The following is a 25,225-nucleotide window of genomic DNA, read 5'->3' as shown; positions in this document are numbered from 1 at the left end:
AGTGGGCATTAGACTATTTCAGAAAGAAATTTCAAAGAATGCATCTGATATATTATTAATTCATTAGTTAATTTGCTGGCGCTATATAAATAATAAAATAATAATATATATTTTACTATATAGTGCTATAAGTATATTTATTTTAGTATATGTGATAGTCGACTTTAAAATTTTCACTTCTTGCAAATTGAAAATTCTATTTTACTTGGCAGACAATTTGCTTATTCTAATGTTGTAAATTCTTGATTTCCAATAAATACATAATAATACAATACATGGCTTTTAGGTTATAACATGGGTAGTATTCTAGGATATTATAATGTAATTTTACAGCTAGTGAAATGTATGCTGGTCTCAGATTATAGCATTATATAACAAAATTATGCTTTATATACACTTATATACACATTAGAACATATGCAGTAATCTTTATAATATGGCTCCCCCCCGAAAAAAGAGATTTTTATAATATTGTGTTATTTATTTTCTGTATTTTTAGTGATGCTATAAAACACACATCTAGACATTTCGAATGACCAAAAGGACATTTGTTTTAGCAGAAGTGGTTAGACTTATCAAGATTATTTACTTGACTTTATGATCTATTGATTGCTGTTTATGTAACTGAATGAGTCAAAGTGTTTTATTTCACACAGACTAATTTATTAACGCATTACTGCATTTAAAAACACATTATTGAGTTTTATTACTATGAAGCTCTAAATGGCTTGAGCTTCCATTTACAAACGATAATGTATTTATAAATGTAGTTAATAGGACACTAGGAGAGGAACAGACGAATGTAGGTCTGTCCAAAAGAGATACACCTTGCAAGATAAGGTAGGCAATTTCCCATATAAGTGTTTTCTTTCAGTCATTTCCTGACAAATGTATTCCTTCATTCACAGTCCTTCATTTGTTAATATTAATGCTAATTATACATTTCACACCAAAATCAAACCTCTTTTCTACATGCTACAAATACATGTATTCTGCTGAGCGGGCTACACTGTGATGAATACAGCTCTAGGAATAAAGAAATGGAATAACTAGGAAATGCTATTTAAATAAAGCTGCATAAAGTAATTCAATTTTTTATTTTTTTTTATTTTTATTGGGTTACAATAGGTTCAGTGGCAGAACTTTTGTAGAGAGAGCTCTGGTGTAAGAGATTACTTTGGTCCCCTCTCTAGCGCAAGAAAGGCCAAAAATTAGATTCCCATCCGTTATTTAACTCTAACGATGCTATGACAGCTAGGGGTCCTTAATTAACCCATCCTTGCAGGGTTATATTTGTGAGCAGTGTTTGTGCATTTGAATGTAAGCGTGTTTTTGCATAGAGTATTTATGTGCATGCATGGATGTATTTGTATACACTGTTGCCATTGGAATGTGGTGGAGTACTTGTGTGTAGTGTTGGTGTTTGAATTAAATGAGGTTTGTGTATAATTTTAGCGTTTTAATACAGAGTGTGTTCATATGTAATGCCAATTATTATGTTTTCCTTTAAATGTAATATATTGTGAGGCCTTTTTTAGTGTATGTAACGGATACCAACCATTCAGAAGATAACTGTCAACTGTCCTTTTTAAATATACCTGCAAACTATGCCTAGCTGATTAGATCCCACCTGCATGGAAGCCCAGTGCCATACAACCAAACAGGAAGTAGCTACAACATGACCTCTGCAAGCACAACACTACATCTCCCTTCCCACACACACACACACACACACACACACACACTGGCAGAACTACCGCAGGGGTCACAGCTGCGACCCGGCCTGTCACTCCAGGGGCCCCGGCCGATCTGCCGACCCCTCCAACCGGGATGCCCGCTGGCATTGTTGTGCGGCCCCGGCCGCGTGAAGCTGCCGCTGGGACCACAATGAAGGGACCCATCGGGTGGCCCGTGCTATTGGGGCCACCCAATGGCAGTGGATTACCTGGGGCCCGGTCAGTACTGCGGCGCTTTAAGAGCGTGACCGAGCCCCATTGATGACGTAAGAGCACCCCTGGGAGGAAGCAGTCACTTCCTTTCCAGCATATACAGAGCAGGGCCACGCGGGAGGAGAATGCAGGGAAAGGAGGGAGTCAGAGTGGGAGCTCTGACTCCCATAACCTATTAGGAACCAGAATTCTCTCACTCCATAAAATACATCCATTCCGTAGTGGGATATTTTTGGCTCATAATATGTATAGTCGCCAGCCTTTTCTTAAATACATTTGCAATCTCTCAGGCATGTACTATACCCGGAAAACATACAACAGGATGGATTTCCTGTACAACTGGTGAGGAACTTCTTAGTGGGAGCATTGACATGGCATTAGCATTACCATGGAAGTCATGGGCTCGATATGTGATAGTGTAATGATATGCATCCAAGGATAGAGCGTATTGTTGCCAACTGGCAACTGTTGTATTTGAAATTCCCTTGTTTGGATTAAAAATGGTTAGTAGAGGCTTATGGTCAGTTAACAGAGTAAGTTCCCTGCCATAAATGTAGTTATGGAACGTCTTTACAGTCCATACTATGGCCAATGTTTCCTCGTCTAATTTAGAATAATTTTTCTCGGCTGTTGTCAGAGAATGAGAATCAAAGGCTACCAGCCGATCTGAGCCATCTGATATCGTGTGTGATGAGACATCCCCTAAACCATAAGATGAAGCATCACGTGCTACTGTGAGAGGTTTATATAGATTATAGTGCATTAACATACGATAAGACAAAAGCAGATTCTTAGAATCGTAGACGCCTGATTGCATTCATTGCTTCACAACCAGAGTCGGTTTATCTCAAGAATCTGATGCAGTGGGTGTAAGATATGTGCTAATCGTGGAAGAAAAACAGTGAAAATAGACCCAGTAGACCCAGGTATCTCATCTGTGATCCATTTTGTGGTGAAGAAGCTTCTTGCAAGGCCTTGACTTTGTCATCAGCAGTATGTAGACCATGCCAATCTAATACATAGGCACAAAATTCTAGTTTGTCACTCACAAAGGCATACTTCTCCAAGTTGATTTTCAACGAGTCATTAGTCGCTGCATTGCGTAGGTATTTTTCCTCTGTGCTGCCAGTGATTAACAAATTGTCTAAAATGCAATGAACATAGGGTATCCCTTTTAACAATGCCTAAATGGTGCGTCGCGAGATTGCTGGTGCAGGAGCAATACGAAAGACCATACGATTATAAATCAAGTTTTGTGAAAGCCTGTCCCCGAGCTAAGTTAGTAAAAATCTCTTCCATTCTTGGTAAAGGATACTTACAACTGCTAATTGTTCATTAAACACCATCCTAAAGTCTCCACATATTTAAATCTGTCCATCTTTCCACCGTAAAGGTATAATAGGAGAAGCCCATTCACTACAATAAACAGGTGATATAATCTTTTGCTCTTCTAAACTCCTCAGTTTAGCATCAACTCCTGCCCTTAAAGCAAATGGCACTGTCCAAGCTTGGAAAAACGTTGACCTAGCTCCAGGTTTAAATTGTAACCAAACCTTTTTGTTCTTAACTTTTCCCAGAATATCTTCAAACACAGGGGCATATTTGATCTTCATTTTCTCAATCCACTGAGCATAATCAACTCTAATAAGACTGGCTGTCAGGCGTGCTAAGGACCCATTTATACTCTCTTACATATAGAGGTGGTACATCCGATTTAAGTATGTACAGTGTAAGATTGGCAGTTTTACTCTTTGTGTACACAGACACATATGCACATCCTACTGGTGTCAATACTTCTTTAACATAGGTTTGGAACTTTAAAGAAGTTGGCTGCAGTGATATTGGAATTTAAGTCAATCGACAAATGTTATCCTTCAATATTCACATGGATCGTTTAAGGCTCAGACAAGTAGTTAAAGGCTACAAGCCCTTTTGTAGACATACCAGTTTAACCCTTGACTCCCCATTCTTTTTACCTGCATTAAGTAGTCTAGATTTTTACTATTTAAAACCACCTCACTATTTGTTGGGGGGCACGTGGTGTGTTTTGTATGTTATTGGTTTTCTGTTACTAATAAAGTTATTATTTGCCATTATATTGGAGGTATCTTAGTGCGGTTAGGATCCATTTTTAGGCTCTGGCCCTCGTTTGTTTTGTGGTTTATTTCCATTTTTGTATGTAATGTTTGTGTTTGATTGCAAGGTTTGTTTCCATCTTGTTTTGGTGTTCGATTGCTGGGCACATACACACTGCCATATAAAAGTTTTTATATTTGCAGCCACCCTCCTGTAAACATATCTTTTATGTGCAGAAAGGTGGCTTACTTGGGATCCTGCTACTGGCTGAGGCTGATGGGAGTGTGGGGTCTCCTTGCATCTCTACCAACTGCTGTGTCGTCTCCTCCTCTTCTGTCTCCTGCGTGGGCTCTTTCAGGTATTAGCAGTAGAAAGAGGGAAGTGCTCACGCCATTGTATTGAACACTGGTGAGACCTCATGTGGAGTATTGTACGCAGTACAGGAGACTGTATCTCCAGAAGTATATTGATACTTTGGAGAGAGTTCAGAGAAGGGCTACTAAACTGGTTCATGGATTGCAGGATAAAACTTACAAGGAAAAGTTAAAGAATCTTAACATGTATAGCTTGGAGGAAAGACGAGACAGGGGGGGGGGGGGGGGATATGATAGAAACATTTAAATACGTAAAGGGAATCAACACAGTAAAGGAGGAGACCATATTTAAAAGAAGAAAAACTACCACAACAAGAAGACATAGTCTTAAATTAGGGCAAAGGTTTTAAAAATAATATCAGGAAGTATTACTTTACAGAGAGGGTAGCCTTATGGCTGAAGTGCTAGAGGTTAACACAGTGAGGGGGTTTAAGCATACATGGGATAGGCATAAGGCTATCCTAGGCTTAAGATAAGGTCAAGGACTAATGAAAGTATTTAGAAAATTGGGCAGACTAATTAGGCCAAATGTTTATCTGCCGTTATATTCTATTTTTCTATGTTTCTGTGTATACCAACTAACCAGTTTATTTTAAAAAGAAAAATAATTTAAGTGTCCTTTAACATAAGCTCTAAGTTTTGTTATTTCCCTAGCCATCCACAATACGTATTACATTTCTACCTAATGCCCTCGCTTTACTCTCATTTCCCAGCTGTATTTATCTCACCCAGCCAGGGCTGTATCTACCGCAAGGCTAACAAGGCATTTGCCTTGGGCAGCACTTTCAGGGGGGCAGCAAAATACATTGCCCCCAAGCTCCCTGTCAGATGCCTTGTTAGCCTCGTTCTTGGGGGGACCCAAGAGCTGTCCAGTTTGCCAGCCTAGTGCCCCCCCCCCCCTCTGAGTCAGACAGCTACTAATATGGTGGGTGGGAGGTGAGGGATAGCTGTCCTCTGAGCTCTTCCTGCTCCCTTGTGCATCCCACAGTAATGCCAGAGCCGGAATATGACATCACTCTGGCTCCCGGGATCACAAAAGGCATACAAGGGAGCTGAGCAAGAAGATTCTAAGGACCGGCCACCACCCAACCACAAAGGAGCACAGAAGCCTGCACAGCCACCCTACCAGCCCAGCACCTACACTGGACCCCAGGGTTATCAGTCGCAGGCAAAGCATCCACTCCAGCTCTCCCATAGGTAGGGAGACTGTGAATTTTAATTAAAATTAAAAAAAATTAATAATGTGTGAGTGTGTAAGGCAATGTGTGTGAGTGTGTCAGTATCAGTGTGTGACTGACAGTAAATATGTGTGTGTGTGTGCCTGTCAGTGAGTGTGTTTTAGGGAGTGTGTGTGTCTGTCAGTTTATGTCTGAGTTAGAGTGTGTGTCTGTCAGTGAGTGTGAGTGTGTGTGCCAGTGCATGTCTGTGAGTGAGTGTGTGTGCCAGTGTATGTCTGTAAAACAGTGTGTGTTAGTGTGTATGCGTGTCTGTCAGCGCATGTCTGAGTGAGTCCATTACTGTGTGTGCATGTCTGTCAGTAAGTGCATCTGTCTGTTAGTGTGAGTGTGTGTCTGTCAGTGAGTGTATGTGTCTGTTAGTGCGTGTCTGAATGATTGTGTGTTTGTCATTGTGTCAAATCAGTGTGTGTGTATATATGGCAGTGCATGTATCGGATATGTATCTGATATTGTTTGCCTTTCACTGAGTGGATTGTCTGTTTGTGTCTGTCAGTCAAAGTCCGTGCTGGTCTTAAACAGAAAGAGGTTTGGACTTGACAGGAGGGGGTGTGGCAAATTTAAATTAGGGGGTGCCCAAGTTTTGCCATGCCTAGGGCAGCACAAATGTAGAATATACCACTGACCCCAGTCATAAGGTCAGTTCTCTCAGACTTTTCCTCCCCAACCATAAGGATCTATTCCCTCCCTCCCCAACCATAAGGATCTCTTCCCTCCCTCCCCAACCATAAGGATCTCTTCCCTCCCTCCCCAACCATAAGGATCTCTTCACTCCCTCCCCAACCATAAGGATCTCTTCCCTCCCTCCCCAATCATAAGGATCTCTTCCCTCCCTCCCCAACCATAAGGATCTCTTCCCTCCCTCCCCAACCATAAGGATCTCTTCCCTCCCTCCCCAATCATAAGGATCTCTTCCCTCCCTCCCCAATCATAAGGATCTCTTCATTGTCTTCAAGCTGAAAGGTCGCTTTTCTATTGTACCCTTTCTTTCTCATGTTGCCTGGAATATGAAGTGTGTAAACAAAGCAGAACTACAACTGTCATAGTGTAGACAAATGGTAGGAATGGCAGGGCGGAAGTTATGATGGAGACTAAAATGAGTTATTTTATTGCCTCCCATCAACATATTGAAATAAAATCTACAGCGATCTCAAATTGTTAAAAGGTAATATCAGATTTATCATTGCAAACCTTTTACTTACACTTTTATTACCTTTTCATTCTCCCTATCATACATCATTTCCATACTCACGAATAGGAAAAAAATACATCCTTTTCACGCTTGTTGCTATTTACTACTTTTTTTTTGTCTGTGTATGTTCACACACAGATAAATGTTGACTTTTATGATTTTGTTTTTCAGGTTCTGTTGTGGAGTGATGGTAATTGCACTGTGTTGTTTTCTCTGTGAATTGAATCAGTGCAGTTATGGAAATCATTGATCTGTCTCTAGGATTGTCGAGTGTGATATGCTGTGTTTGCCAATTCCTTTTTCCTCTATGTCATTTGTCATTCTCAAACGGCATTCCTGAACTGATGAAACTCTTGAGGAGATCTGAAACACAACCTGTTGTGTATCACTCTTTAAAGGAACACTATAGTCACCTAAATTACTTTAGCTAAATAAAGCAGTTTTAGTGTAGAGATCATTCCACTGCAATTTCACTGCTCAATTCACTGCCATTTAGAAGTTAAGTCACTTTGTTTCTGTTTATGCAGCCCTAGCCACACCTCCCCTGGCTATGATTGACAGAGCCTGCATGAAAAAAAAAACTGGTTTCACTTTCAAACAGATGTAATTTACCTTAAATAATTGTATCTCAATCTCTAAATTGAACTTTAATCACATACAGGAGGCTCTTGCAGGGTCTAGCAAGCTATTAACATAGCAGGGGATAAGAAAATCTTAATTAAACAGAACTTGCAATAAAGAAAGCCTAAATAGGGCTCTCTTTACAGGAAGTGTTTATGGAAGGCTGTGCAAGTCACATGCAGGGAGTTGTGACTAGGGTTCATAAACAAAGGGATTTAACTCCTAAATGGCAGAGGATTGAACAGGGAGGCTGCAGGGGCATGTTCTATACACCAAAACTGCTTCATTAAGCTAAAGTTGTTCAGGTGACTATAGTGTCCCTTTAAGTAATTCCAGCTAGGCTAGGTTAAAAGTCTAATGTTATCCTCATGGGAATCCTGACTGAGAATAAGGTTCTATATTTTACCGGTTACACAGCAAATCCTTGGTGAACCTTTACTCCAGTAGCAAGAAGCGAATGTTGTAGGTTGTTGGTTTTTTTTTTTTAACAGAAAATAATTTGAATATAGTTTTCACAACATATACCCAGTTCAACATGATGATAAACATTTTAATATTAAAAAATGGATCTACTGCGCAAAACATAATTGTAGAAAGACTAACCCTGATAGACTTCGTTTTACATATAGCAATACTGCATTTCAAATTGTGTCATATTTGCACAGGCAATGGGATATTAATTTTAAAGTGGATCACAAAATGCTTTAGTTGAATGGAATATGATCAGAGTCCATAGCATTGTGATTTTATCAATTTGTCAGTTCCATCGAGTAGATATTTCGCTTTCCAACGTCAATAGAACAAGTACAAACAACATAGGTAACAAATGGGTAATGCGTTACTTTTTCCTTGCTGACATGGTGATTTCATTTTAAACATTTAAATTGAAATTATTGTGTTACTGTAAGGCACTTTAGATCATAAATTTTCTTTAGTTCTTCAATAAATCAGTATATGTGATATGCTAACAAAGGCCTTGATTACATTCGGTCAGCATGGTTAGCAGTTGGAAGCTCTACATAAAATAAATGGGGAGTACCCACTGTTCCCCAACAGTCCCTTTGGAACTAAATGGATTTTTTTGGCCTTTTTGAGGCAAAAGAACAGAGAATTTAAGAAGGAGGAGGAAGGCCACCAACGGTAAGTATCAGGTTATTACTAAGGATGGCTATGGGCTTGGGACCCCTAAACACCTGGGGGGCGTTCATGACTATTTTGTTGTTGTCTGCCAAAGAAGGGGAATGTCAATCTCACATGAATGCATGGCCCTAATCAGAGCAGACCATGCAGAGAGAGCACTTTTGAAGCACTATAGGCATGACCTTAAAGCCTTATTAATGCACTGAGATGTTTTTCCATAGCATGTGTTTTGATGTGCTCACGTTCTGCTGATTGGGAACATTTTCCAGGCATACATATATGCAGGACATCAGAGGACTAACCCCAGAGAGCAGGACAGAAGCCAGAATTCGGGACAATCCTGCAGAACCCAGTTTGGAGGTATGTATTCCAGTAGGAATACTGACAAAACCAGGACTATTGGTGTGTAAGGAGCAGTGTTAATTTCATAGACTAGCAATTTTCATCATTGTTTCTACTGGAGATTTAGTCGTCTAAAACTAGACTAAAACAATTCAGATAACTAAAATGACTTTTTAGTCATAAGACTATGACTAAAATGGAATTGAAATTTGCGGGTAATTTGCGGGTAAGACACATGGGGGAGGGAGGAGATTAAATGAGACACATGGGGGGTGGGAGAATGAGACACATGGGGGAGGGAGGAGAGGAAATGAGACACATGGGGGGGGTGGGAGAATGAGACACATGGGGGAGGGAGGAGAGGAAATGAGACACATGGGGGGGTGGGAGAATGAGATGCATGGACGGCTGAGAGAATGAGACACATGAAGGAACTTTGGAGGGAAAATAATGTGCACATAGAAGGACTTTGGGGGAGTGAGAAATGTGGAGGGGCTGGGAGTTGGAATTAAGAAACATGGGACCTGGGGGAATGAGACACATGGAGTGGCTGGGGGGGTCACAAAGTGACAGAGGGGCTGGGGGAGAAACAGACAAGGTGCTGGGGGCAAGAGACACACAGAGGGGCTGGGGGGGAAGGCAAAGAGCCACAGAAGAGCTGGGTAAGGGGCAAAAGAGACCGATGCTTAAATTAAACCCAATAGACTTTAGTTGTGTTGACTAAAACAATTCAGATTACTAAAATATGACTAAAACTAAAATGGATTTTTAGTAAAAAGACTATGACTAAAACTAATTTGAAACTTGCCATCAAAATTAACACTGGTAAGTCAAAATAGAGTAAAATACAACACCAATAACTTGTGCTGATTTAGTTGGGGAGAGAAAGGGCATTTTAGAAGCATAATTTGCATATAGAATAAGTAAAAGTATTGTAAATCAAACAATGTTTTTAGAAAAGAGGTTTAGATGGAGAAGGGTAGGTCTACTGAGAAACCAGTGAAGTGTAAAAGGAATGATAACAAATGAACCAGTTAGAAGCAGTTAGACAAGCATGATGTGAGCCAGGCATTATGATGTGAGCCAGCTTGATCATGAAAGTAACTGGTCTTGGGATAAACAGCATCAAAAGCAGCCACGAGCCCTAAGTGAATTGGTAAGGAAAGGTGACCATGGAACTTAGTAAAAATCAGTTTAGAGGATTAAATATGCATAGAATTGACATTGGCCAGATCAAAACTCTTCTTCTGGGTTGGCTAATGGCACCCCAATGATGCAGCCAGAGGTGGAGTTATACCTTTAGCAGTAAAAGGAATAAACTCTGTATTTGCAGTGTTTCACAGCATATACCGACTCTGTGTGTCTCTCTCTAGGGCAAGAAGGAAAATAAATCTCTCAGAAATCACTTATAACATTATGTATTGTGTTCTCTGCTTTATTTAGATACTGTCCTTCTCCTTTTTTAAATTATTTAAAAAAAAAAAAAAAAATCACTGAATTCAAACACATAAGCAATGAGACCAAATAAAAGGAGGAATGGTCACTTATTCAATTTTAAGAAGTAATTTCTAGCCAGAAGGTAGCTATTGGTTGAGTTACTTTTTTTTTAAAACATCTCTAAATTCTTTTATTTCAAATTACATGCTTTCTCAGGCACAGCATGCCAATTAGTCAACGCTTTCAGTGTATGGATCTGCTGGAGAAAATCGCAAGCATGCATGCAAGCATAAATCATTTCTCCTTTAGGTGCCCAAGCATACAGTGATGTTGGTAAATAATTGGCAGAGGGTCCCCTGTATAAGCAGCAATAATTTGGGCAGCAAATGAGGACTGGAGACACTGAAGACCTGAGTTGAAAGTGACAGAAAGGTTTACTTTGTTGGTTGAAATTGAAGAGATTATTATAGTTAAGTAGTGTATGCAGAGTTATAAAAGTATACTACCAACATCTGATTAATAAAACCCTTATGACAGCTAAGAGCTACTAAACATATGTTCTGCAGTGCAGCAAGGTTTTTTTTTTTGGGGTTTTTTTTTAACCATTATAACATAACCGCCAAGAATACAAAATGCTATTGTGGGATATGTGCAAGTGCTTAATTGTTACTGTAATGATTTGTGGTTTACTAACATTTTTCTAAAGACAGTACAGCTAATTTGAAATTCCATTAAAGTGGTATACATAGGTTGAAATATTAAACTAAGGGTTATCAAAAATGTACCTGGCTGTACTGCTGTTTTCTTAAATGACCTTGGTAAGGAGAAGGAGAATTGGCGAGGATTGTGAGATGACTCTCTCTTTTCATTTACACTTTTTGACCTCTTCTTGCACTCTATGGAGAGACGATCTTTGCAATGCTTGTGACAAGTGACCCCACAGGCTGTTATAAAAAAAAAAAAAAAAAGTGGTCAAAGAGCCAATGAAACATTATAATAAAACACGTGAAAATAGCACATATCAATAAAGATCTTTACTTTTAGTCAAAATCCAAATCTCAATCCCTGCTGAATATTGGAATTGGCCAAACATCAGTTTTGTTATTAAAAGAGCACAAGTAGCATATTCACTTTGAAAAAACAACTATTAATAGTAAAAGTGCAATGGAAAGGTCTTAAACTATAACCACAACATTAAGCTGTGATGTTTAATCAAAACATACCCAGAAACAATGAATGCTACATTATTGGAAGGCATGTACTTCTGGCAACATTACGTTTTTATTTAATCTTCAGATTAACCATTGGTACAGACAGCATTACCCTTCCTTATAAATGTAATTTCCCTAGATGTATCCAATGGTTGGCATCAATAGAACATTGTTGCAGTATGATATGTAGTTCTGCCTTATAAAAATGCTTCCTACATGGTTTGGCTGCTGTAAAGATAGTCCACAAAATACTCACATCGGCACTTTAAGCCCTTCTTATAAATTCCAAGTATCTGAAAAAAAGAAATATAATTCATGAAGCAGGTCTCAGTAATACTCCAATCGCCTACTTTTAACACAAGAGAGAAATTTAAAGCAATTTGATCAAGATTGTGTACTCCGTCCTCCAACAACGATAAGTCACTGTACACTTCAAAACAAAATGTACTGTAAACTAAGAAAATAATCAGTAGCTTAATTTTCTTTTATTGTTGAGTTCTACACAATTTTCTGTTTTACATGTGTTGCAGTATTTTACTGTTCCCTTCTAATGTGAACAAATCAACATCTTTTTGATCCAAAGATAAATCTGATTGCCATTATGGATAAAGAAGGCCTTTTTTCCTTTTGAAATTAGGGTTAGGCTGTGGGGGTTGGCCTGCTTTCGGATCAACAACATAAAGGAATGTGTTTAATAGGCAAAAGGTGTTTATAAAAAGTATATACTCAAACACTATTTTCACTAAAGGAACAATGTAGTGTTAGGAATACAAAGCTGTATTCCTAACACTGTAGGGACAATCTGGCAATGTAAAGGGTTAAAAAAAACTTTAAGCACTTACCTGATTCCAGCTCCGATGTCCCTCAGCGCTCGGTCAGTCTCCTCCTCCGCCAACGACAGCCAAGGGGGGGGGGGGGGGGACTTAATGCGCATGCACATTTAACACTGTCTATAGCTGTAAAACTCGACACAGCTCTAAAACTGGCATGTTTTACATTGGGGTTAAGGGAACAGGGACACTGTACCCAGACCACTTCAATGAGATTAAGCGGTCTGGTGCCTGTAGTAACCCTTTAAACCATCAATGTCAACTATAGAATAAACCATAATATTATATTGAACCCTACATGACGAAGTCACCTTAGCATATATCAGTGATAAAATAAATGTAATTCCTTTAGAAGTGGTTAATTTAGAACATACCTTTTACCTATTGCTCTAGTGCCACCATTCACAGAGATCTGTGAGTGTTACCATACACAGGGGCAGAGCAATTCTCCTCCACAATGTCAATGTGTTTATTTCACTGCCAGCACATTGGCTTCAGAAGAGCCTATATAACCCCTCCACCGTGTTTACTCAAGACACTTTTCCTGGGGAATAGCTTTGTGACAGAGAGCAGGACAACTGCCTGCAGAACACAAGGCACCTAACTACCACTATTTCCCTTTATGAATATTTTGATTTCCCTGACAATGTCCTTGATAGCTGTTTACTTGGGCTTGCTCCTTGCACTTGGCATTATCCTATGTGATGTATCTTTTAATAGTGAGGTCTATGTTCCTGACTTTGTGTTTACTCTAAAAGGCCTTGACTTTCATTGGATTGTTTCCCAAATTTAAATAAAAACAAAGGGGTCAGGTCACACAGTTAATGTTTCTCCTGCGATAGCAACTCACATTTTGATTGTCTTTGCTTCCAGTTAGCCAATATGATAGTGGTTGCTCAAACGTCCTAAGTTCTAGATATTATCAATTATACAGCATCAACATATTACCATCCAAAAAAAGTATACTATTCTACCTCTTAGTTGATATCAAAAAGGGGCACCCATTCTGAAAGAACAGCATCTGACTCAATTTTCATATAATCCACTCTATATCTCCCTGTAAAAGCCATGTTAAGTCACTCTTTGTTGTCTTACAATTGCGTTATAATTAGTAAAAATGGGGAAAAGAAATTAAAAACAAAGGGCTCTCTTTTTGCCTGGAACAAAACTTTAATTGACCACTGAAGCATAAAACCAGTTTCCGTGGTGATATTTTTAATATCACATTTGCATTTCCTGTCTCTTGAGGAGATAATAGTTCCCTGTGTGCACATGGTCTGCTATTTCTATTTAACTTATCATCAGAGGCAGCTGCAGCATGAGGCCCAAGAAGTGCCTAAGACCTTGCCTAAGACACTGCTCTCCCTGATGTCTTATTATGTTAATATATACACTGGCCGTCTATTGGACAGCTAGCAGGAGCCTTTCCAAAGCCCTGGTGTGTTCAGTGGTAATAGCAGTTCTTCCTTTCCTGTTCCAGATGGAATAATGTAAAATAGCCATCACAGTTGCTCTCTGTCAGTTCTGTGTGTCAGAGGATGGGACCTATTGTGGAGCCATGCAGGACCACAGAGTCATGTTGCAATACTGCAGTTTTCCTGCCAAATTTGGCTTTTCATTTTTGCCCAGGCGTGGGTAAATTTATTTATGGTAGCAGGATGCATTTTTGGGGCGCTTTGTTGCTAGGGATAAAATTGTAAATTTTACTTTTCTCCCTGCAGTTCCTGCAGAACTGCAACTTTTCAACTGCAAGGTTAAAATGAGGGTGACATAGCACCTAGCCCATTTAATGAAGGGATGAACTGGTTTGGGTGTCTATAGATTCCATTAATTATTGACCCACTACATGGGTGGTAGCAGTCATTGGTGGGCATTTCGGTTGCTTCAGTAGTAGTTCATTTGATGGCTAGGAGTTTAGTATTTTGGCAGAATTACCGATCGGCCTGAATTCGTCCAAATCGTTATTTTTCCACCACTGATTCTACAAGTCATTAGAATTTTCTTTATAATGGATTTTACGTCTGATTCACTGTTTATGGATGTAAATACTTTCAAATTAAAGTCAACAGTCCATGTATACCCGTGTTCATGATTTACTTTTCAATTCAATATGTTGCAATTGCAAAGCCATGACAATATTTTTTCATGTCACTGTCCATACAGTAGGTGCACCACTGAATCTGTATTGCCCACACTATGCTCTGACAAACAAACCCGCACTGTACACGTATGGGATTTATTTGCAATGTATATATTGATTAAAAAATGATATGACTATTTATCCATTATGCAAACAAATACCACTATAAATGATCACGAAAGGAACACAGTAACCGTTACCAGATTTCCGCAGTGTTGGCAAGACACAGGTCGTATGAATGTCCGCTCTGAGAAATTGTGGATAAATCCCATTTTACAATCCAACACCGAGCTAGCTCGCATAAAATAAGAGGTCATCTCTTGTTTGCTGATCCTTCCATCTCTGCATAAACATAAAATATATATATATATTTTATTTTTGTCAAAAGCACAGACAAGCAGAAAAGTTGTTTGTTTATGCTAAATGGATTCTGCTTCGTCAAACTTCCCTGTCTGTAAAGCACATGCAATACATGGAAAAATGATGAGTGCAAGTATGATTGGTAGGAAAAAATGATCAGCATTTTAAAACAATTTAAAATGTCAGAGCTCATTAACAAAATGAAAACAAAATAATGAAAAGAAAAAGAATCATGTTAATTTTATAGATGTAAAAAAACCAGAAGGAATTAAGCGCTTTGTAGATACTGATAGAATCCAAAGGGCAGCATAGTCAACATAAACGGGGTGAAGTACGTAACAGTTCCAATAGATAATAAATAGAAGTAAGCACACTCACACTTTTAAGGAGCTAATATGTAGCTCCAACTTGAATGCCTGGGTGGAATGATCCCTGCCTATGGATATGGTGGAGTGTAGACTCTTGCAGCAGATTCCTGTAGTAGTGATGACTCTCATAGATATATGGGAAAAATAAAACTTGAAAGTTTTATAAAGCGTATGAATAAAACTGATAACAGGTATGCACATGTCCTGGAGCCTGGAAAGTGGCTCTGCAGATTAAGTTTGAAGTGGTATAATCCCCACTCTTGGATATCAGTGGTTGGTGTTTTCTCTCCGATGATATAAATAGGGGAAAAACAAAGCCAAAAAAGTGTACACCATATGGAGTGCAAATTAGGATAAGGTTAAAATCTACTAACATTTAGTAGAGCAAATAAGGATTAGTATATCCAACAGATATAGATGGATATATTCCCACCAAGGATATAGGTGTTCGTGAGTTCAGCAGCAAGCAGGTCCAATAAAAAAGTACTTTTATTGATACACTATCAATAACACTTTGGATAAAGCCATTCAATTAGCAAAACGTGTTAAGTATATTTTAAAATTGTTTTATATATCTATTTTACTTTATTCCTTTTATAGTTTATCTTTTTATCAATATAAGTACTTTTTTATTGGGCCTGCTTGCTGCTGAACTCACGAACACCTATATCCTTGGTGGGGATAAATCCACCTATACCTGTTGGATAGAGCAATCCTTATTTGATCTACTAAATGTGAGTAGATTTTAACGTTTGTTATCCTAATTTGCACTCCATATGGTGTACACTATTTTGGTTTTGGTTTTCCCCTATTTATATCATCGGAGAGAAAACACCAACCACCGATATCCAAGAGTGGGGATTATACCACTCCACACTTAATCTGCAGAGCCGCTTTCCAGGCTCCAAGACATGTGAGTGCATGCCTGTTAGCAGTTTTATTCATACACTTTTATTTGCTATACTGCACTATATAGTTTTATTTCCCCCATATATCTACAAGAGTCACATCTACTACAAGAACCTACTGTAAGAGTCTATAATCCACCATATCTGTAGGCATTCTGCCCAGGAGCTCAATTTGGAGCTACATCTTAGCTCCTGAAAAGTGTGAGTGTGCTTTGCTTCTATTTATTGTTCGCCGTTATTGTTCCATTTTTCTCATGTTTTTATTATATATATACACTTCAAAGACACCCCGGGCGCTACACCTTCCCGTGTTTTTATTTTATAGGTGTGTTTGGTTACATGAGAAAATGCACACTTAATGGTAACAAATAACTAATGCAATGCACGTATTATTAAAAAACGTTAGTCTACTAGGTATAACTACCAGGTAGAAAAATAAAACAAATTAGGGTATTTGTCTCTAAATTGGTGAGTACCTAATTTCTTTAATAACATTTATAGTATATAGCTGAGCACTTTAATCAAGTTAGAAATCACAACTGAGAACCAAACTTTACAACCATGGAAAACCAAACTTCACATTCATTCACTTTCTTTCAAAGTCCATGAATTAGCATTTTCTGCAATAAGCTCTGTTGCCAAAACTGGGGAACGGAGCAGTCAGTCAGGATTTTCAAAGAGAGCTAAGTATATTCCATAAACCGCCAACTGCATGAGAATTTGACAAAAAGGCATTGCAGCACTTATTTAATGTAACTGTTGCAGAATCCTATCAAAGCTGTAATGTGGCCTCTAATAGCTTAACAGTTCCATTCAAAATGTGATCACATGTGACTGGGTGTTTTCTGCACACTGTGCAAGTATATATGGAAGGCAGGGTGTGGTCACAGTGACATAAATTGCTGCAAAGCATTGCAATTGAAAGCAGTGGGACTGGGAATCTACCTGCTCTATAGTCTTTGCAAAGTGCATAGGTTACTAGGGTGTGAGGAGTGTCCTGTTCAATGCTTTCTTTAGAAACCATTCACAAATCATGCATTAGATTTTAGATGCTTCTCCAACGACAACATTATAACGCACATTCACACACAACATTTACACAAAAAGTGTCTTGGACTTTATGCAAACCCAGTCAAAAATGATCTACTGATTTCGCACTGGATTGAATATGAAGGCCACAAAGAAATTCCCAGGCAGTTAGCTTGAAAAAGACCTCTTAGAAGGTCGAAACGTTGCTGCTTTGTTTCATTAAATCTACCTGCCGCTTTAACACTCTGAGTGCCTGGGAATTTCTTTGTTGCCTTAACGTGTTGGGATTGCTGGTCCTGTTCCAGAGCACCGGTGGCTGCTGGGATTGAGTACGGTTCATAGAATCATCTTTACAAAATGGATTGAATATGAAAGCACATTTATTATGCCTTTTTAAATCACTAGCTCTGCATGTCATTAAAAGGAAATTAAGTAAAAACCTGTGGAGGATCATTATGACCCATTCCTTAGTACAAGGGTGTCTTATTGCATCCCCCATGCTGGGAGAGGGGGCATGCTGGCTTAATAATGAGCAGCCAAGTAAAATTTAACATATAGCTTGGGAATCACGTGAGGACTATAAAATAAAAAATGGGGGGGGGAAGTACAAATTACTGTCCACCCTCTGTGCCCCCATGGGGATTCACAGTGGGCTACTATTAACTAATAAAGTGTGGGGGGGGGCTAGATTACGATCGGGCCCCACCCATTGGTGAGGGCTATAACTAAATATTAATCCAGGCGGCCTAAAGTCCCCCTCAGCACTCCCACACTAGCAGTGAATGGGAGCTATAATTAAAAATACAAGGGGGAGTGGACATGCCATTGTCCAACAACCTATATTTGTGCTAAATGTAACCCCCTTGAGTGGCTAGGAGTGGAATTTAAATTGCTCCAAACTGATAAAAGACTTATTAGGGCCTGATAAACTCCCAATATCATATATCACTGGCAATGTTATCGAGGCCATTGTAGATTATAAGGCAGCTAGTAGGAGAGTTTCAGAAGAATGTCTACACTTAAAGGAATCAGTTGGTAGTTAATTGGAAAAATATGTGGTCAATAAGGCCGATAAATCTCCCCGGCTAATTATGAATCAGAACTGTCCACCAAACCAAACACACAAAAAACATGTCCAGTCATGTAAGCTCTACCAGAAACAACCGCAAAGCACTGCACTATAATCCTTATAACGTAGCTGCTAAAGATTTTACAGGTCATCCAGCCACAGGCAATACATAAAGCACATGAAAGATATCACTCACTGATTTTGGTCAATCTCGTCAAAGGCGCACAGATAAGGGAAGTTACTACGAACAGTGTGGAATTCTTCTTGCGAGATATGACCGTCACCATCTTCATCAAATAGCCTGAACACTGACTGCAGAGAGAGAGATAATATTCCAGTAACGAAAATATTATTATATTTTAAAGAAAAGAATCAGCCAGTATGGATTTGTGAAATAAAACCACACACACACACGTCATAAGAAACTCATTTGTCATTATTACCCTAAAACCAGGTAACAGACTTTAAATACAACCTATGAAACTCCTCACAAAAATGAATATTTAACAAAATGTAACTTAATTGTTCTGTTTTACTTCTTTAAGTAACTATGCATTTCAGTTTGGCATTGTACTTTAACCCCTTAAGGACACATGACATGTGTGACATGTCATGATTCCCTTTTATTCCAGAAGTTTGGTCCTTAAGGGGTTAAGTAAGAGAACAGACAGCATATGTAACATAGAACAAATTTGTAAAAATGGTTATGAAGAAGAGTACGATGGTATTTAGGCTCCATTAGCAGCATTATAATTAAAAATAAAGAAGAAATACTTGAGCAAAGTACGTACCTCTACCATTTTCTCTATGTGCTGGCACAGCAATGCTTGATCAGGTTTAGCTTTGAGGGATGCCCATTCCTCCATTGGAGGTGATGGGGATGGAGTTGATTTTATATTTGTTTGCTGGAGAAGAAAGAAAAAAAAAACAGTCAGGTTAGAAACAAAATAAGTCAAAATAGATTGCAGATTTTGTATAAAAAGAGTCATACTGGGAAAAGTACTAAAAGTGGTCTAATCACCAGGGAAACCTATAGAATGATCATGATAATTGCTCTACTTTTGAACCCCCATTGTTTTTTTCTGTTACTAATGTATTGCCCCTTCATGATTACATTCGATCTGATCTATCTTTTTACTGTTGGTGAGGCAACTAACATGCTACTGTTAATTGTGAAAAATCTAAATTTTGTGCTGCTGCAAATATACATAATTTTTTATGATTGTATATTTAAGTATTTTGCTTTTTATGCATACATTACAAGATGGTACAGGGGAAAATTAATACATTTAATATTTTCAATTGCAAAAAATTATTATATATATATATATATATATATATATATATATATATATATATATTATCCTAAATTAACAGGATTGTACATTGATTGAATCAATGTTTTCCCCTAGTTGTGGCACATCAGGTAAGCACTTCACTTTACGTCTTTCACGTATCATAGAATCAGCCATTGAAATTGATATGAAGAAGATTGAATTTGATGGCTTGAACCTTTTTTCATCATAGATTACAGTGTTACCAAGTGTCCAATGCCTTAGGGTTGAAGGTACCATGCCAAACTGAATCAAGCTGACTTTTTCAGTCTTTTCAAGATCACTATATTTATTACCATTATGTACTAAAAGTAAAGCACATTACACAGCTGCTTGTGTGGTTATGTTGAGCTTGTGCGAAGTTATTTAATTCTCCTTAACAAAAAAAAGTACTATACAAAAATAGGTTCATCTAGTAGTGGTTTGTAGTTACATTGTGTTGGTAACTGTTGTCTCACCGAAGATCGTGCCCGTGGTTCTCTCTGAAGAGACAGTTGGTAAATCTCTTCCTCTGAGCGATATTGGTCCAAAGAAACCTAGAATTAAAAAAATATATATATATATATTTAAATCAAGTTGGTGTTGATGAAACACTTTGAAATGTGATCCATCTTCAATTTGCTGAATTAGAAATGAATGACCCACACATGAGTATGTGTCATTTGTGATATTAAATTCACATGACTAATTAAGAGATAATTCTGTGTTTTATTTACAGGGAAAGAATGTATATACATTTTTTCAAGTATAGATATATATATTTTTTCTGTGTAAAATTATGCACTGTACCAAAATGTCTTAGGACTGCAAGTTTGCTACATTAAAAATCAAGCTCTGACTCATTATAGAACATGAAAACTAAGCACGTTCGTTAACATGAGAAGAGCAGAAGTACATATAGTCTTCGGAACATCATGAGGTTGTTTTTGCATTGAAACATTGAAAGGTTTTGTCGTAGACTGATCATTTCTGGAACTTCCCCATTGAAGTGCTGGTAATTATTATGTTTTTATTTAGTAAAGATACAATTCATAAATCAATGTAAACAGTAGCATTTTACATAATGCCAGAAAGTCCTGAATATTCATTGTAAAATACAGCGAGCCACTTGGCAGATAAATTTATTTTGTTCTTCCTCTTTCTTGTGCTTCTGTCTCCACTTGTTTTTCCCCTTCCCTTTTCTTTTATTATGTATTTCCCATATTATAGTTCACACTAACCCATCTCAGGCAACAATCATCTTACTTAACAAGTCAAGTTTTATTTCCATTGGGCTCTATGTAACTTTTCTTATTAGAAGTAATTTATCTCTTCTCAATCATTATTCATTCATGGTAAATCTCTACAGTTGGGTCAAATTGTAAATGTATTCTTCTGCTTAACAAATCTACACATTTCAGACAGACATTCTTTTTTTTTATTCTTTTTTTTTCATCTTGGCAGACATAGTGATAGCTCATTAGCATATTGGCTTGTGCAAAAGCCAAGTAACATGTCATGCATTTGAACAGTGTTATATAATAAGCAACCATAGACACTGCATGTTCATTGTAAGTAATATTTTCGTCACCGTCCACCAAGGAGTTTTTAATTTTTAATTAACTCTTAACAAACACTAACTTGTGTCCCATTCAATTTCTAATATGTTTTTTCACTTATGCTGACTTGTGATTTGCCCTCTTCTCTATACCATCTTTTTAAGATTCATTCATGTTTGGTGTGTTGTTGTATTACTCTTTGGTGGATATAGTTGCGTGACCAGGTACCTACATGGTACATTCAAGTATACGTATACATTTGTGTAATGCGACTCGTACAGTATTATTGCCATTGTCACAAGCCAAAATATACTGTTGTTGGCGACACAATTTGACATTTACACAGTAACCAGTTAAAGAAAAGAGGGGGGAGTAACGGATAGAGAGGGAAGGGAGGGGGTCCTCAAGCGGAGATCGGCGTTTTGTCTGGATTACACTGGCTTACACTCGGGGCAGGCCAGGGATGGCAATACCTCCTGTTCTAGTCTCAGTCTTCTCTATCAGTGGCCTTCCAGGGTTCCCAAACCTTTTCATATGTTTTTATAGTACCTCTCACTATTGCCATGAGGTGGTCCATGACGTGGATGTCTCTTATTTTGTGTATCACTGTTTGGATCTGGGGGATTTCGGGTTTAAGCCATGCCTTTGCCATGGTAAGTCTAGCTGCCAGGGTGATTTTATGGAGGAGTTTTTGTTCCCTTCCTGTCCAGTCGTCCATTGGTCTGGACAACAGGTACACCCATGGGTCTATGCCTACCCTTCTCTGGAACACTTTGTCTAAGAGGTGCCCTACTTCTCTCCAAAAAGCCTGTGCCTTCGGGCAGTCCCACCACATGTGCTTGTACGTCCCTTTATGTCCGCAGCCCCTCCAGCACAGGTCATCAGGGATTTTGCGCATGTGGTATAGCTTCACTGGGGTGGTATACCATCTAAACATGGTTTTGTAAGCCTGTTCCTGTTGTGTAACACATATCGAGGTGGCCTTATTTGCCTCCCATATGTCTCTCCAGTCTGTGCCCTCCAGGACCTCTCCCAGATCTGATTCCCATTGGGTCGTGTAATGTAGTTCCCCCCCCAATCAGTGTTATTGGAGCTAAGGAGTGCATAAAGTGACAATATAAGCCCTTTCAGGGGGTTTTCTTTTAAGCACATTTTCTCGAAGCCCGTTGGTGTAGTCCGTGCTGCAGTTTTTGCTAGGCTGTGTTGTGCAAAATCCCTGATCTGTATGTATCGAAAGAAATCTGAGGGTTTTGGCCTTGACTTTTCTGCCAGGGCTTCGAATGTTAGTATCTGGTCGCCCTCATACAGGTGGATCGCCCGCTGTAGGCCCGCCCTCTCTATGTTCTTAAAATCTCTGGCGCGCATTCCTGGTGGGAAAGGACTGTTTCTCAGGACTGGCATCATTGGGGAGGGTGAGGTAGTTGGTTTGTGTTTTGTTCCTGTGGCGTCCCAGACTTTTATGGAATTCAGGATTGCGGGGCATTGAGTGCGTATTAGGGCCCTGTGTTCCTTCGGTAGCCATATATAAAATTGGGGTAGGTCTGCTCCCATAATGCCTGCCTCCAGGTCTGCCCATCGTCGGTCTCCCGGTGCTGAGTGCCACATGGCAATCTGGGCTATCTGGGCCGCGAGGTAGTAGTTGTGGAGATGGGGCAGGCCCAATCCTCCCCCATCCTTGGGTCTATACAGAACATTCCTGGACACCCTGTGTCGTTTGTGCTGCCATATGAAGTCTCCTATAGTCTTTTGTAGGGGGGCCAGGTCAGATTTTGAGACAGGGATGGGCAGTGCCTGGAAGAGGAAGAGGAGTCTGGGTAGTATATTCATCTTAATCGTGTGGACCCTTTCTATCCACGACAGGGGCTTGTCTATCCATTTGTCTAGGTCCGTGCTAAGAGTTTTGAGGAGAGGGGTGTAGTTGGCTCTGTATAGGTGTGTGGGGTCTGCGGTGTGCTGTATCCCCAGGTATTTTATGGCTGCGTTTGCTATTGGTATTCGGTAGTGTTCTTGTATGTATGTCACGTCTGTGGGTGTGACGGCTATTGGGAGCGCCGTGGATTTGGCCAGGTTTACCTTGTAACCTGAGACTTGCATATTCCGTCAGTTCTTGGGTTAGGGTTCGCATTGAGTCTTTTGGGTTCGTGAGGGTGATTAGTACGTCGTCGGCGTATCCGGAGACTTTGTAAGTCTGGTCGCCTACCTCTATTCCCTGGATAGCCTGGTTAGAGCGGATTGCTTGTAGTAGGGGTTCTAATGTGAGCACAAAGAGGAGGGGGGAGAGCGGACACCCCTGCCGTGTACCATTGTGCAATGGGAAGGGGGCTGTCTGTGCTCCCGGGATACGGATATACGCTTTGACGTCTGTGTACATGGCTTGAACTGTCGCAATGTATGTCTCAGGGAATCGGAGGTGTCTCAAGAGTTCAAACAGGTACTTCCATTTCACCCTGTCAAATGCCTTTTCAGCATCTAGCGAGAGCATAAGGGATGGGGTGTGTGTGGTCGTGTGTGTCCAGATTAAGTCAATGCTGCGTCGGGTATTCTCGAATAATTGTCGTCCGGGAATAAATCCTACCTGATCTGCATGTATTAGGTGTGTCAGTTGTGGGGACAGTCGTTCCGCTAGGATCTTTGCTGGAATTTTGACGTCATGGTTTATTAGTGATATGGGTCTGTAATGTTCTGGATAGGTTGTGTCTTTCCCCGGTTTTGGAATCAGTACTATATGGGCTGTGGACATGTCTGGGTCGGGGGGCCCTTCCTGCATCAGGAGGTTACACCATTTGGCTAGGTGGGGAAGTAATTCCTCCCTGTATGTTTTGTAGTAGCTCCCCTCAAAGCCGTCAGGGCCCGGGGCCTTGCGTCCCTTTAGTTGGGAGATCGCCTTGTTAATTTAATCTATTGTAATTCCTTCACCCAAGGTTGCTATAGCTGGCTGGTTCAATTTTGGGAGGTTCAATCTGTCAATCTGTTTAAGTAACGTTGTATGGCGTCCGTCGGGTCTGTTCCGTCGGTGGTATCTGTAGGGGTATGGTTGTATAAGGCCCTGTAGAAGTCTGTGAAAATTTGTGCTATATCTGTTGGTGTCGTTTTGGGTTGACCGTTGTGGTCCCTTATTGTGGTGATATGTGTTTGCTTTGGTCGTAGGCGTAGTGTGCGGGCCAGGAGTGTATGCATTTTGTTAGCTTGTTCATAGAATGTTCTCCTGGACCACGTCATAGCCCTAGCTACGTCATCCAGTAGCGTTTCTTTGAGGCGGTGCCGGGTGGTTTGTAGGGCCTGCAGTCCGTCAGGTGTAGGGTTCGTTTTGTGTCGCTGTTCTTGCGTGTGGAGGACTAGGAGTAGGGATTTTAGTTGTTGTGTTTTTTGTTTCTTTTTGCGGGTGGCTCCCTGATGAGGGCCCCTCTGATTACCGTTTTGTGTGCGGTCCATATGGTCGCAGGTGTCAGGTCTTGTGTTGAGTTAAGCTGGAAGTATTCATCTCTCTCTTTGCGGATGGTCTCTTTGATGTCTGGATCTTGTAGTAGGGAGGTGTTTAATTTCCAGGTCCATGGGGTCATAGTGCAGAGGCCGTCTATTTCTATGCTTATGTCTGCATGGTCAGACCAGGTAATGGAGCCCACTGAGGATTTTGCAATTTTTGGGATGGCCTGGTCGTTTACTAGGAAAAGGTCTATTCGAGAGTATGAGTCGTGGGGTGCAGAGTAGAACGTGTAGTCTACTTCGCTGGGATGTTGGGCCCTCCAGATGTCTGTCAGTCCTGTTGCGCGTACGAAGTCGTGTAATAGTATGTCCTGTCGGCCCCTGCCGTGTGAGCGCGGCAGGCCCCGGATATTCCCCCGGTCTGCAGCTTGGCACGGTGCTGCGTTAAAGTCGCCGCCAGTTATGACTATGTCGTGTTGCAAAGCTGCCAGTTTGTCTTTTATGAGTGTCCAGAAGTCTCTGGTGGGGTTGTTGGGTGCATATAGATTAACTAAGTGGATGGTGTGTGCGAACAGTGTTCCCGAGATAATTATGTATCGTCCGTCTGGATCGGGTTCTATGCTTGTGACCCGTATAGGGCATCTCTTAT

The 25,225-nt window shown here is 39.8% G+C and overlaps 1 protein-coding gene across 2 annotated transcripts in view; it reads right to left on the bottom strand.

Annotated features, from left to right (window-relative positions):
• The window catches only part of RASGRP2 (RAS guanyl releasing protein 2), a 172,088-nt gene that overhangs the window by 23,798 nt on the left and 123,065 nt on the right, over nucleotides 1-25,225 (bottom strand). For both annotated transcript variants that reach the window (XM_063438727.1, XM_063438726.1), the window contains exons 10-15: nucleotides 20,074-20,151; nucleotides 19,073-19,186; nucleotides 18,478-18,593; nucleotides 14,748-14,889; nucleotides 11,834-11,870; nucleotides 11,152-11,310 (exon numbers count right to left, since the gene is read on the bottom strand). In XM_063438727.1, coding sequence (XP_063294797.1) covers nucleotides 11,152-11,310; nucleotides 11,834-11,870; nucleotides 14,748-14,889; nucleotides 18,478-18,593; nucleotides 19,073-19,186; nucleotides 20,074-20,151 — 646 coding nt within the window. The remainder of the gene's footprint in view (nucleotides 1-11,151; nucleotides 11,311-11,833; nucleotides 11,871-14,747; nucleotides 14,890-18,477; nucleotides 18,594-19,072; nucleotides 19,187-20,073; nucleotides 20,152-25,225) is intronic.

This window comes from Pelobates fuscus, chromosome 12 (assembly GCF_036172605.1).
Source record: "Pelobates fuscus isolate aPelFus1 chromosome 12, aPelFus1.pri, whole genome shotgun sequence".
Classification (NCBI taxonomy): Eukaryota; Metazoa; Chordata; class Amphibia; order Anura; family Pelobatidae; genus Pelobates; species Pelobates fuscus.
This window is presented reverse-complemented; position numbering and strand designations above follow the sequence as displayed.